At 36.2% G+C, this 13,522-nt stretch overlaps 1 protein-coding gene and 1 long non-coding RNA gene across 3 annotated transcripts; one reads left to right on the top strand and one right to left on the bottom strand.

Annotated features, from left to right (window-relative positions):
• The first annotated feature begins 307 nt into the window (after positions 1-307).
• On the top strand, positions 308-4,117 carry LOC132839081 (neoverrucotoxin subunit beta-like). The gene is given in 4 exon segments (XM_060859860.1): positions 308-470; positions 1,210-1,305; positions 2,128-3,956; positions 4,103-4,117. Coding segments are annotated over 4 exon segments (2,103 nt in total).
• Positions 4,118-11,871: 7,754 nt separating this feature from the next.
• On the bottom strand, positions 11,872-13,287 carry LOC132839609 (uncharacterized). Of its 2 annotated transcripts, XR_009647742.1 has the most exons (4): positions 13,193-13,268; positions 12,929-13,105; positions 12,637-12,838; positions 11,872-12,533 (listed from the first exon to the last, which is right to left on the bottom strand). It is a non-coding gene; the product is annotated as an uncharacterized LOC132839609 (long non-coding RNA). The 2 variants fall into 2 exon arrangements; XR_009647741.1 differs by having other exon boundaries at positions 12,929-13,287.
• Positions 13,288-13,522: the final 235 nt, after the last annotated feature.

Genomic DNA, 13,522 nt, shown 5'->3' with positions numbered 1-13,522 from the left:
GGTAAATGGAAGGAAAACACAATATGCAAACCTAAATATGTAAATGAACAGACTACGCCACCCTGAGACTTTCACCCAGGGAAATATGAATCACCTCACAATACTATAAGGATCACAAGTTCGTTCTACCAATTAATGAATGAGCAGGAGACGTGGGTACAAAAAAAAAGATAAAATTTAATTTATTAACACAACCAGTAAAATAAAGTTTCAGAATGAACAAAAAGAAAAATCAAAAACTCGTGCAGGGCTGCAGCTTATCGGCACAAACCAGGCTGAAACAAAAGTAGATTTAAATATCCACACCATGCATGTGCTCAATCACAACACACTCACTCAGTGCTCAGTGAAATTTCTGTCGGTGGTCACACAGCACACGGTGCACAGAAACACACTCGGAAAGAGAAGGAAAGTCAGGCCTCTCGGCCTTTTGGCCTACAGCTCCTGCAGAGAGTACACAAAACAGAAAAGTGACAATATATGTTAAGATTGACAATACTCAACCCAAGGAAACCAAATAAACAAAACAAAAGGATAAAAATTTAAAAAAAATATAAATCAATCTAGGAAAATATATAAATCAGATTTCAAGACAAAACAATTAAATGAAGTAACAAAAGAATAACTAGTCACCACATTCTGACTTCAGCAAAAGGTTTCCTACCTCAAGGTAAGCCTTAAAGCACAGTAACAGTGTCAGAGAGAAAGGGTAACAGTGTTGATATAAATCAAGAAACTACGGTGGCCAGGAAGTGCAAAACAAATTAACAAATCCGAAAACACATTAACAAATCTGAAAACAAATGAACAAATCTGAAAACAAATGAACAAATCCCAAAACAAATGAACAAATCCGAAAACACATTAACAAATCCCAAAACAAATTAACAAATCCGAAAACACTAACAAATCCCAAAACACATTAACAAATCCCAAAACAAATTAACAAATCTGTTTATTTGTTAATTTGTTTTGGGATTTGTTAATGTGTTTTGGGATTTGATAATGTGTTTTCGGATTTGTTAATGTGTTTTGGGATTTGTTCATTTGTTTTCGGATTTGTTAATTTGTTTTCGGATTTGTTAATATATATATTTGTTAATATATATATATATACATAATTTTACAGCCTTGATCATCATTAACAGTTTTATGCATTTTTAGATATTCTCGTTTGTTTCTTCTCATTTTCTGGCCTTTCTCTTGCAGCAGTCATGGATGCCAGATGCATGGAAATAGCTGCCCTGGGAAGACCTCTGTATCCTGGCATGTTGTATGATTGCCGGTACGACTCCTTTATTCCAGGTGCAGTTTACATAATCATCATTTAATTGCCTATATGCAGACTAAAGACGGTGGTCAATAATAATACCTCTGAAGGGGTTTAAAAATGTAAACCTCATGACCTTATGAATTTTATAAGCACATGTTCACTGCACTGCCATAAGGGCCATAAAAGACAAATGATTATTGGAAAAATTATTAAATAATAAAAGCATAACATTAGAATTGGAAAAAGTATAGCCATACAGACCTGTGCAGACTAGCGTTACGGCATATTGCTGTACATGTTTGACTTGAGCCTGAAGCTGGGGAAGGTGCATCAGCTATGGAAAACATGTTAAATTTGTTATGCGAAAGGTGGTATGATGGAGCCTGATCCTGATGATGATGATCAAGTAACATTTATCACTCCAAAATTGCTTATATTATACCATATGACCTAAAAGGTTTTACTGTTCTAAAAAGTTAGGATTTTTAATTATTAATTTATTGACATAAATTTACATCAAATTTTAACACATGTGAAATGTACACACATGTAAAAGGAAATAAAGTTAGATCAACAATTTCCTACTTCTTGTATTTGTTTGAGAAACAGATGTCTCATGTAATCAACATCAAAAATTCCATTCTTAAAAAATTTTACCTGCCTTTTCCAGTTTGTCTGAATTGTCATTATGTTTTCTGTTCTTTTGTAATGTCTGCAATGTCTGAGATGCTAGAAGAAAATTTTGAAGAGGTCTCATAATTTTTTCAGAGCTGTACATTTTGTCATTAGAAATATTTGATAAATAAAAAATATTTATAAAACAGTTGTTAATTCTCATCGATTTCCTGTTTCAGGGGTGACTTTATGGGATAAAAATGCATTGAGTGATGACCTTGATGTTCATAAAAAGCCTAAATCACACCTGAAAATTGCAGCCTCTGATAGTCTCAGTGATAAGGCAAACCTCCTAGACATAAGCGCTTCCCTTAAAGCCAGTTTCCTAAGTGGATTGGTGGAGGTTGGAGGATCGGCCAAGTACCTGCAAGATACCAAATCTTCAGCACATCAGTCCAGAGTTACTATGCAGTACAGCCAGACAACAACATTTGAACAGCTCACTATGAAGGAGCTCGGTAATATCACCTACCCACAAGTATTTGACCAGAAAACAGCCACTCATGTAGTTACAGCTGTACTGTATGGAGCTCAGGTTTTCATGTTGTTTGATTATACAAGTGCAGAAAATGAGAACAAACAGGAAATTGAAGGTAACCTTCATGCAGTGGTCAAGAAGATCCCTACCATTTCCATTGAGGGGCAAGCATCCCTTAACATGACTGAAGATGAAAAAACAATGTCTGAGAATATTAGTGTCACATTATATGGTGACATTAACCTTGAAGAAAACCCCACCACATATAAGGAATCTCTGAATGCGTACAAGAAGGTGCCTGATCTGATGTAGCAACAAGGTAAAGGTGTGCCTCTGACAGTGTGGCTGTATCCTCTCTATCTTTTGGATGATAAGGCTGCAAAGTTGGTGAGAGAAATCAATTTAAACCAGGTGTGTAAAACAGAACATTTGCTGGAGGAACTCGGTGAAATGGAGAGAATATGCAATGATTTGATCAAAAGACAAATAACAGATGATTTCCCTGATCTAAAAGACAGGTTGCTAAAGTTTCAGGCATTACACAGAAATTATACAAATTCAATCCAGAAGGCACTATGCAGAGTGCTGCCAGCTATTCGTGATGGGACACACAAGGACAAGGCACTGGGGGACATCCTGAGCATCCATTATACATCACCTTTTAATGCAGGCATCGTAAACAAATGGTTAGATGACATTACAACTGAATTAAATATACTGAGCTCCTATACAGTTGGGTTGAAGGACATCACAGTCGTGAAATCATCAGGGTCATTAAATTCCATATGTTTTCGTCCTGATGTTGATGTGGTGGTATGTTTGTCATTTACATCTCTAAATCATGATGACTCCTACCTAGCAGCTCTACAGGACTTTGAGAACTCTGAAGCTTTTAAAATGCTGGTGCAAACAAGTGAGAAAGTTTCCATTCTCCAAGCAGCACAGCCTTGGTTCACTTCTCCTGACATTTCTGCAAGGATGAAGCAGAATCTTTCTCTCTTTACCTCCTTTTTAAAGGCCAATAAAAATGCAAAAAGAATCAAATTCATCATTGCCTCCATATCTGATCCCAGCAATCCAGGATCCTCAATCCAACTTTATCAGAATGGTTCTCTGACAGATCATAAATTCCAGCCTGTATCCAAACCTCCCAAACCTGAAGTGGAGACCAGTGATGGGAAAGTCACCCTGAAGCTTTCAAAATCCCCAACTGGAGAGACTGTACACTTCAGAGTTGAGTACAGGATGACACCTTCAAATGATTCAGCAGCTGATGTTGAGGAATGGACAGTCATAGACACGTCAAATGCACAGAACACCTTCACATTGACTGGACTAAAGCCAACAGAACAATACTGGGTCCGATACAGAGCTGTTAGTGATGTGGGAGTGAGTGAAGCCAGCGACTCTGTCCCCTTCACCTTTCAAGAGAAGCTCACGGTCACAGTAGACCAATGGGTCAGTTATGATATATATAAATTCTTCATCATGCATATTTACAAGTTTAGTTTGATTTTTAATAGCTGTAATGTAAAATATTATTTCAACATAATTATATTATTTTTAAATAATTATTAATTAGTATTCATTAATCATTATTTCAAAGATCTAGAATCTATTTTCTTTCATCTGAATGAAATGGAAATTAATTTTTAATTCTTTGTATTCCAATGCAGATCAGACTGTCCTAACACACAAATATGGATAAAGAAAAAAAAAACATAAAGAAACAAATGATTAATATTTGTGTGCAATATGTAAACATGTATTTTCTTGTATTTATTTTGCAAAAAATGTCTTTTGCCACAGAACTTCTCCATGCCTTCTCTCATTACTGAACTCAGGACTAAACTAATGACCACTATCGGCATGTCAGAGGTTACAAATATTGTCCACAATCCTGTGAGTAATAAAAGTTCAAAACAAAACCCTTAAATTACATAAAACATATGGAATTAAAGAAATTCATTAATTATTAATTATAAAATGCACTATGGTGCCAAACCTGGTAGACTGTGACATTTACAGGTAAATAATTTTTTTTTAAACTTTTTAAAGACTCTTTTTTAAAGTTCTTTTTACTTAAATAAACATACAAATGATGTATCTACGTGTCTTGCTGGGTACTAGTCTTAAAAATGAAGATTTAATATTGTGTATAATAAGGTCCCGTTTAGATAACTTGAGTGTGTGTTTGATTTCTATTACAACATTTATCCCCTATCCATTTATACAATATGCTTATACACAGACCATTCATTACACTGAGAAAATCCCTGGAGGGCTGAGAGAAGGAAAGGCTTTGTACTTCCAAGGGGTTGTTTTTTCAAATGGTCAATCGTATGTATTCACTTTATTTATTCTCTAATGTGTATTTTAGTACCAGAAACACTAATACACTACTACATCTACTAATACGTTAGTAGATTTTATACATTTAATACATTTACAGCAGACACCCTTATCCAGAGCAATTTACATTTATTTATTTATTTATTTATTTATTTATTTATTTATTTATTTATTTATTAATATAACTGAGGGTTTAGGGCCTTGATCAAGGGCCCAGCAGCAGTAGCTCTGTGGACCTGGTATTCAAATTCATTACCTTCCATTCATTAGGCCTTAATTGCATTACTTTAATTTGACATGGATTTTCTACTTTTCACAAACAGGTTTATCTTGGATTTTGAAACCGATGAGGAAGACGTCGCTTTTCACTTTAGGCCCTGGTTCCATGCAATTACCATCTGTAACAGTTATGTGAAAAGGAACTGGCAGAGTGAAGAACGTATAGAGTGTAACATTTCCAAAGGATCAGCATTTGACATTTTTGTTGTGATCAAAACAGAAGGTTATGAGGTATGGGAAATAAAAGAATAAGAGAATGCACATAATGTAAATGTGTTTAAAAGAATTACCTACAGTGTCTGTTCTTTCCAGGTGTATGTAAATTGGCAGAAGTCTTTCCTGTTCAATCATCGCATACCAATGGCCAAAGTGAATGCAGTTAAGATTCATGGAGATGTCAAAATGAACACTGTTGGTATTGTTGCAGTAAGTTGGATGAATAGTTTTATTAGTATTTTTTAGATTATTTGTTTTTAAAGTTCCTTTATTTCCTTTAGGACCTTCATTTTACACACAAAAGGACAAATATTTTCAGTCCTTTCACTTAATTATATTTGTTAAATATAAACAAATGAAGAAATTGATGCCTGTAACACATTCAGAAAGGTTGGAACAGAGGCATGTTTAGCCCTGGGTTTAAATTTATTTTACTTACTCTTTTTTGAAGTTTTATTTTTAGTTTTATTTTTTTAGTGCTCTGTTTTTAGTTGAGGTACATTTCTGTGATTGACCTCTTACTCAGTTTTATCCATTTTTACAATCCTCTTGCCTTGATCACCTTCAGATCTCCTTGTATATTTGCTACAATTGTTTTGTCATAAATGAGGAACAAACAGGTTTCAATAGTATTCTCCATACGTGGGTTTGAATTTGAATACCTCTGCTCTCTCTAGAACTGGAGCAAATCTACTTTTGGTAAGGAACTAGAGACAGACATCACTCACACAAAGCTTTCAGACATCCAGTCTAATGTCCCACATCCAGTCTGCAACCCTGTAAGTAACATCATTTAATTTCAGAATGAATGAACAAGCCAAAAGATTGTATTTTTATGGTAATCACATGATTAGAGATTTATCGTTATAACATGAATGATGCTTAACCACAACAGAGCAAGCCATATTTGAGATCAATCCCTGGAGGCTTGAGACCTGGTCTGGCTTTGTTCTTCCAAGGGGTTGTTCCATCAGATTGTAAACGCTATGTTAAATGCATACAGTATTCATTTCATGACAGTTTGAATGAAATATGGAATCGATTAGTTTGAATTTTTTCAAGATAATGTGGTACAGTCAATAATATGGTAATAAATGTTAAAACAATTTATTTCAGCTTTGAAATAAATTTTCAGACCGGCCTGTCTGACCAAGATGACCTCGCATTCCACTTCAACCCCCGTATGTCCTCTGTGGTCCTTAATAGCTGCAGGAATGGGACATGGGACCAGAATTGGGTGGAGACACCAGGTGGACCATTTGTCTGTGGAGAAGCTTTTGATATCATCATGGTCATTACCCCAGAATGCTATGAGGTGTGATATTATGGGGAAAAGAAATAAGAGGGTAAATACTTTAATAATTTGTTTTAAATAAGCTTACACTTTATTTGTTCAGGTGATGGTGAATGGCCAGGTGTCCTACACATTCGAGCACCGAATACCAGTGGACAAAGTGACTACACTTAACATTAAAGGAGACGTCTTCATGAACAGCTTTGCCCTTACTGAAGTACGTCATAATTATTATTTTTAAATAGTTATAGTTATTAAATAGTTTAATAAATAGGGTTTAAACAGTATAATACTAAACAAACATCCCCAGAATAGTGTGGACTCAGTAAAGGCTTAGTAATGTCAGTGATTAACCATGTGATATGTTTAGTTACATAGAGCCTGCATCAGGACCTGCATCATGTTAAGAGATGCTTTCTTTTTTTTAATAGGTGGATGATATGAAACTGAAAGTCACCGTCACCAATCCTGCCACTATTTGAGGCTTTGCATCTGCTCCATAATCACTGCCTTTTTTTTATTGTTATTATGATTCTGTATACAGTATCAAAAGAATAATACGGTTTGTGGGCATGGTCTGTCTATTTTATTAATCATACTTTTTTCCCTACGGAGCATTCTTCTGTGATTTTTCTTGCTTATTATTGATAGAAACAATTGCTATATATTCTTTGTTATAGTTATTGTACCTTTTGTTACAGTAAATGATACAGGTCATTTGTATTAGTTGTCTAGATAAAGACATCTTTGAAGCATTAATTAGCATTAGCACATTAGAGTAATTAGTTCATGGATAACACAGTAAATTCGTAGGATTTCTGTTTCAAATGATAAGATGTGTATTCTGTCAAAAGACATATCCTTTTAGTTAGATCCATTTTACATTAACAGAGATAATAAACATAAATTCAGTGAAACAGAGGTTTAGCAAGTTTAGTTGAGAATTAGCTATTAGAGCAACTAGTTTACTAGTTAATTGTTCTCATAATAATAAAACAAAAATAATTCCTTCATTCTTACACCAAATACAAGGTGGAAGTGGACAGAGTTTCTTATTTAAGTTGTCGGTTCCTCTTTAAATACTGATTTAATTCCCTATATCACCTGTAGAGAGCGCTCATTGCTCATTTTTAAAAGCATGATCCACGTGCAGTATTGTAAAGAATAACTGTTCTGACTAATTATACCTCTTACCCAAATGTATTATGGTGTGTTTTATCTCTCGCTTGCTTTGTTATTACAAATTGAGAAACTATTTACTTCTTCTTTAAAGCAATTTAACAATGTACTGATTATAACTATAATAATTCTAATCACCACTGCACTAGTCAGTAAAACACCCTTTTTAAAGTGACCACTTGACTAATATGTAGCTCTGTTGTGCATTTAGAAAATCATAACATGATTTAAGGAACGGGGCAAATAAATCAGCATGTGCCTTAATTATTTGTTCTTTATTTTATGGATCAAAATAAATGAATCATGTGTCAAATAAAAATCTATTTATGGCTTCTTCCTTAAAAGTATCATATAAGAAGAGAGAGAGCGCTAATGAACAGAAATGTGATCACAGGATCACAATTCACACAAATTCACTGGCTACATTAGGTTTACATGTGTACATAGATATGAACAGTGTTATTTGTGACAAAGTGAGAGATCACTTGTGGTATGTTGATCAGCCAAAAGTATGAAATTGTGTTTTAGGAATAAATGACATCATGACTGTCCAACTCTGCTGCTGCAGTGATTAGTTTCAGCCATAATATAAAACACATAAATCACTTAATATTAGTCTTCAGTTACTGAATAATACATCATGGTGTGTTGTGATGGATCAATCTAAATCTGGCTACGTTTGTTTAAATATGTTTTTGGTTAACTCTTAACTCTTGGAAACTCTTAGAATGTGTTATTTTTCAAGAAAAGTTTAAAAGGTTCCACTTCAGAATTCAGAGAGTCGCGGAACGTTGGCGCCATCTGGTGTTGTAGAGAATAAAACTATTTTTACGAAAAAAATGATAACGGGTTCAGATCGTAAAGGAATTAGTGCGGGGAAAAGTGTAAATATGTAGAAGATTTGATTCTGAGGATGTGGAAAAGATTTACACACAGATTGAGTTTGGATTTTGTAACTGAGCACCATTGTGAATGTGAATGGACAGAAGTCTTCGAAGCTCGTACATCACATACCAGTGGGGAATATAACTACACTTAAAATTTCTGTCTTAATGACCACTCTTGGTATTGTTGCAGTAAGTTTACACAGTCACCTTAGAAACTACAATTCACATACAATCACTAATGCTCATGCACAAGGTACAGCAATTTAAAGCAGTACTGTAGCTGCAGCTCCGCGCGCTCTATTTTAGCGTAATGTTGAAATAGATATTCTTCCTACCAGATGAAGTGCCTCTTATGCCTACCGAAAATCACTGAAATTTTACTTTTTACTTTTACTTCAAATACTTAAGTACATTAAATATCAGAAAATTACTTTTGATACTTAAGTACAGTATATATCAGATACTTTAAGACTTTTACTTGAGTAATATTCTAAAAGGCAACTTTCACTTCTACCAAAATCTTTTTCTAGTACAGTACTTGTACTTTTACTCAAGTATTGCTTTCTAGTACTTTATACAACACTGAATATGCCGCAGCGCCCAGTCCGCATCGCTCTCTATGGAACCGGGCAGGAATCAAGCGCGTCTCCCCTGGCGTTCTTAGTCGAGCCTGCCACTTATCAGCCAATCAAAAAAACAGAGGCTACACAATAGCCAATCAAAAAATAGCACCATTGTATCTGGGTAAGATTTAACGCAACAACCAATGAAAAAAAGCATAGATTGGAATTGTTTAGTATCTTCCTCGTTCATACACAGAGAAAACCACTGGAGCTGCGAGCATCACTTTGAGCACAGAGTAAATCATGATCTCCTGTTGTAATGTTACAACAAAATTCACAACTTGTTTGACACAAACAATGACATTTTGACTGCTGTTAGAGATGTTTCCCAGATAATCAGCATCAGTTTTTCATGAGTGTCTGTAACTTAGCCAACAGTTTTACAGCCTGTTCACTGACAACACGTGCTCAGAACAAGTAGTCTAGGCCAGTGGTTCTCAAACTGGGGCCCCTGAGATGGTGCCATGGGGCCCCAGTTTTATGACATTTTATAAAATAATTAAATGTATCATTAAATTAAATCTCAGAAAAATAAGGCCACTAACCACCAGCACTACATTGTATAATTTAATATGTTTTGTTTAATTCAAATATTAAGTTTTGGAATGTTTTATGTCATAAATTTTTCTTTCTTTTTATTTATCTATTTTGGATACACAGAATACACAGAATACAAACAGAAAATATATTCATTCACTGATACATAAAGTGTACCCAATATATAAACAGATGCAGATTATGTATGAATTGTCCTTCAGTTTTAATGGAATGAATGTGTCAATGTAGTTCACTAAAAAACTAAAAAGTTCAAAAGTGCCTCTGCACATGAGAGATGTATTTTACAGTCACTGACAGAACTGTATTTAGCCGGTTAGCATCACTCGCTTTTGCAGTAGTGATGGCCAGTTCGTGAACGAATCGTTCTTTTGAACCAGTTCTTTTTAGTGAACTGGATGAACTGGTTCACCAAATCGGACTGATTCGTTCTAAACAGTTCGCGTCTTGAGTCAGCGCTGATCCACAAGTTACTAAAGTTACTCACTTTCGGTCATGCCTGACAGTCGGTCCGACTCTAAATAAACTAATATCCCGGAGTATATGTAACTCCTGTACACTGAACTGAGACATGTTGTGCTGAGAGAACTGTGAGCTCGAGCTGTTGATACTGCGCATGCGTGATTTACTGAACCAATACAGCGAATCATCAGTACAGAACTGAGAACTGTTTGTTTTTCGGACGCGTCCGAGAACCGATGAAATGATACAGCGAATCATCAGTACACTGAACTAAAAACTGTTTGTTTCGGACACGTCCGAGAACCGATGAGCTGTTGATACTGCGCATGCTTGAATCACTGAACTGATACAGCAACAAATGTAAATGGTTATGATTTAATGTCTTATCAACATATGAGTGTTTAACTCAGTTGCATTAGTTTTTGAAACAACTGATTGAGCGAAAGAAACATTTCAAAATTATGCTTTTTTTGTAAGTTTTTGTAAGTTTATGAAGATTAGTTTATTAATTTTATATCTTTAAGACACGTACAGTAAAACATCCACGTTTGCACATCAATGCCTGTACTGGGTGTTTTAGTTGCAAAACTTAAATGTAAGAAACGTATTCAACTAAAGTTATGATTACAAAGAACTTTTCAAATGTGTTAAATTGATTGTATTAATATCTGCCGGCAGCGGCGGGATGAAGGAATTTACGTCATTGTGAATTACGTCATTACGTCAGGGCGTAAAAGAACTGGTGAACTGGATTATTGAACTGATTCATTAAAACGAACTGTCCGAAAGAATCGGTTCGCGGAAAAGAACCAAACTTCCCATCACTATTTTGCAGCGGTGCCCCATAGATATCTATACACTAGATGTTGTATTGGGGTCCTAAAAATGCTTCAAAACCGCCGCCATCTTTGTACGGTGCTCCTTTACCTCAAATGCATGGACGATGCCGGACTTCTGTGCTGCATTTGGTTGTTCAAACGAAAGAAATCTAAAAACCAGACAGCAAGGGATTACATTTCACAAGTGAGAATGTGTTTTATGATATTGAATGTTAGGAAATTATATTTCTTGTTCCGTTGGTTTGTTTCAGTCCTTGGTTAAGGACCACAGCTAATCCATGCTAGTTACCTATTAGTTTTTGACAGTTAGGAAAACAGACAATGTTTGTAGATTCCGAAGCTCTTAATAAGGACATTAAAAATTGACCCATGCTTTTTTGCTTAAAGGTGAAAACCCAACTTTATGTATGTTTTGTAAGATTCCCTTATCTGTCAAACATATTTTATTAGATTGTCCTGGACTTAACACAAGAAGAATGCTTTTTTATCAAGTTACTTCACTTAAGAGATGCTCCACAGGAGATTTATTCTGTGGAGCTAGCCTGCTCCAGACCAGGCTAAGTTCCAGGACTTTTTCCTTCTTCCTCAGTGTTTCCCTAATACTCTGTCATATAAAATACACATTCCATATAAATATAAAAACACACAGTGTAACATTATGATCCTTTATTTAATAAGGGTAAAACAAAGCAGGTAAACCATCATCTCCTTTCCAAACTGAAGTCACACAGTGACTCTACAAGATGGAAAGCACAGAATCGAAGCATATTATACAACAAAAGGATAAATACACATTCAAAGGTCTGTATATAACACACCCGGCATGTCTGCACACTGAAATAAATGCAGGACAAATCCATACACATCAACTGAACAGACAAATGAATGGATGCAGTAGCCTCCCTGCAAGCTTAAATTACACACAGTATACAGCACAAACACCATAAGAGGCCAAATCAATTTAAAAAAAAATTAAAAAATTGAACACAAAAAAACCCAAATTCCTTTGCCATCGCAGGACATATTTAACCAAAATTGAAAGCACACATACTAACTAAAATAATTCAACACATATTATTCCCTCAGCGGTCGACCACAGTCGTCATCAGGGAAGATTGCCGGATTGTCCCAGTCCATGGCTGGTGGCACTCTGGGGGCCCTCTCCTTCCTCAGGCAGGCCACATTGTGGAGGACAGCACAAGCCACAGTAATGTCACATGCCCTCACAGGGCTGACCCTTAATTTGTGAAGGCAGTGAAAGCGTACCTTCAGGAGGCCAAAGGTCATTTCAACTCTGGCCCTGGTCCTGGCATGGGCATGTTTGTAGGTCTGCTGTGCTTCCCAGGGGTCTGTGAAAGGTGTCAGGAGAAAAGGCTGGCAGCCATACCCCCTGTCTCCCAGCAACACACCAGAGAGTTCACCTGTCAACACAAAGTCTCATCATTACTACCTCATAAACACAGTGATATTCTTGACACAGCCATGATGTAAAAAGTGGTTATTAATAGGGGTTGTGTGGCTTACTTTGTGATAGGCGCTGATAGCCGTCATGTGCTGTTGGTGCTGCACTGGGGCCTTCACCCTATCACATTTAATCGGATTCCTATTGAAGCTAGTAGAGAAGACATGCCAGGCCTACAGTATGCCTTTGATGGAGTACTCACTGGATCGGCATCGTCTGGTGCTTGTGCTGGTGGCTCTAACAGTAACACAGTGCTGCCAGACACTGCAAGGCAATAGGCAAACCAAAGTCAGACAGTCCAAATGGATTAAATATGAATGTGGTTGTGTCCCATGTAGAGATGGAAGGACATACCTTGTATGAAGCGGGTGGCATCTTGGGAGGGACCTATGCTTGTCTCTTTCCCCCCAGGGATCCCCTCCAACACGGGCCTGCCTTTATTTAGCTCCAAGGCTATGTCCTCTGCTGGGGTGAGGTCAGCTTTTGGTGACCCACCACCCGTGCCTTGTCTGTGTGTATTCTTTTTCACTGCTAAAACAGTACAGACAATGTGTGAGCAGGCACCTTCTGGGTACAATATATGCTTGTGCATTGTTAAGTATTAGTCAGGGTCCTTACCATTCTGCAGAATGTTCTTGTATTTGAGTTTGACTTGCTGCCATGTCCGTTTTAGCCCGGTCATGTTTTATCTACATCACACACACACCACACACACACACCACACCCCACACCACACACGAAAGAGACACTTTCTTTATCACACAAGAACATTCAGTGGAGTCAGTGAGCAAGCGACCTTGAGTCCTTTGAAAGACACTATATAAATTAAAGCGATTATTATTATTAGCTCATCTATTTATTCAATTCAATTCACTTTTATTTATATAGCACTTTTCACAATTGTTTCGTTGTTTCAAAGCAGCTTTACATTAATAAAAGCAGGAGAAC

The sequence above is a fragment of the Tachysurus vachellii genome, chromosome 24 (genome assembly GCF_030014155.1).
Source record: "Tachysurus vachellii isolate PV-2020 chromosome 24, HZAU_Pvac_v1, whole genome shotgun sequence".
NCBI lineage: Eukaryota > Metazoa > Chordata > Actinopteri > Siluriformes > Bagridae > Tachysurus > Tachysurus vachellii.
Note: the sequence above shows the minus strand (reverse complement) of the source record. Positions and strands in the feature narration are given on the sequence as shown.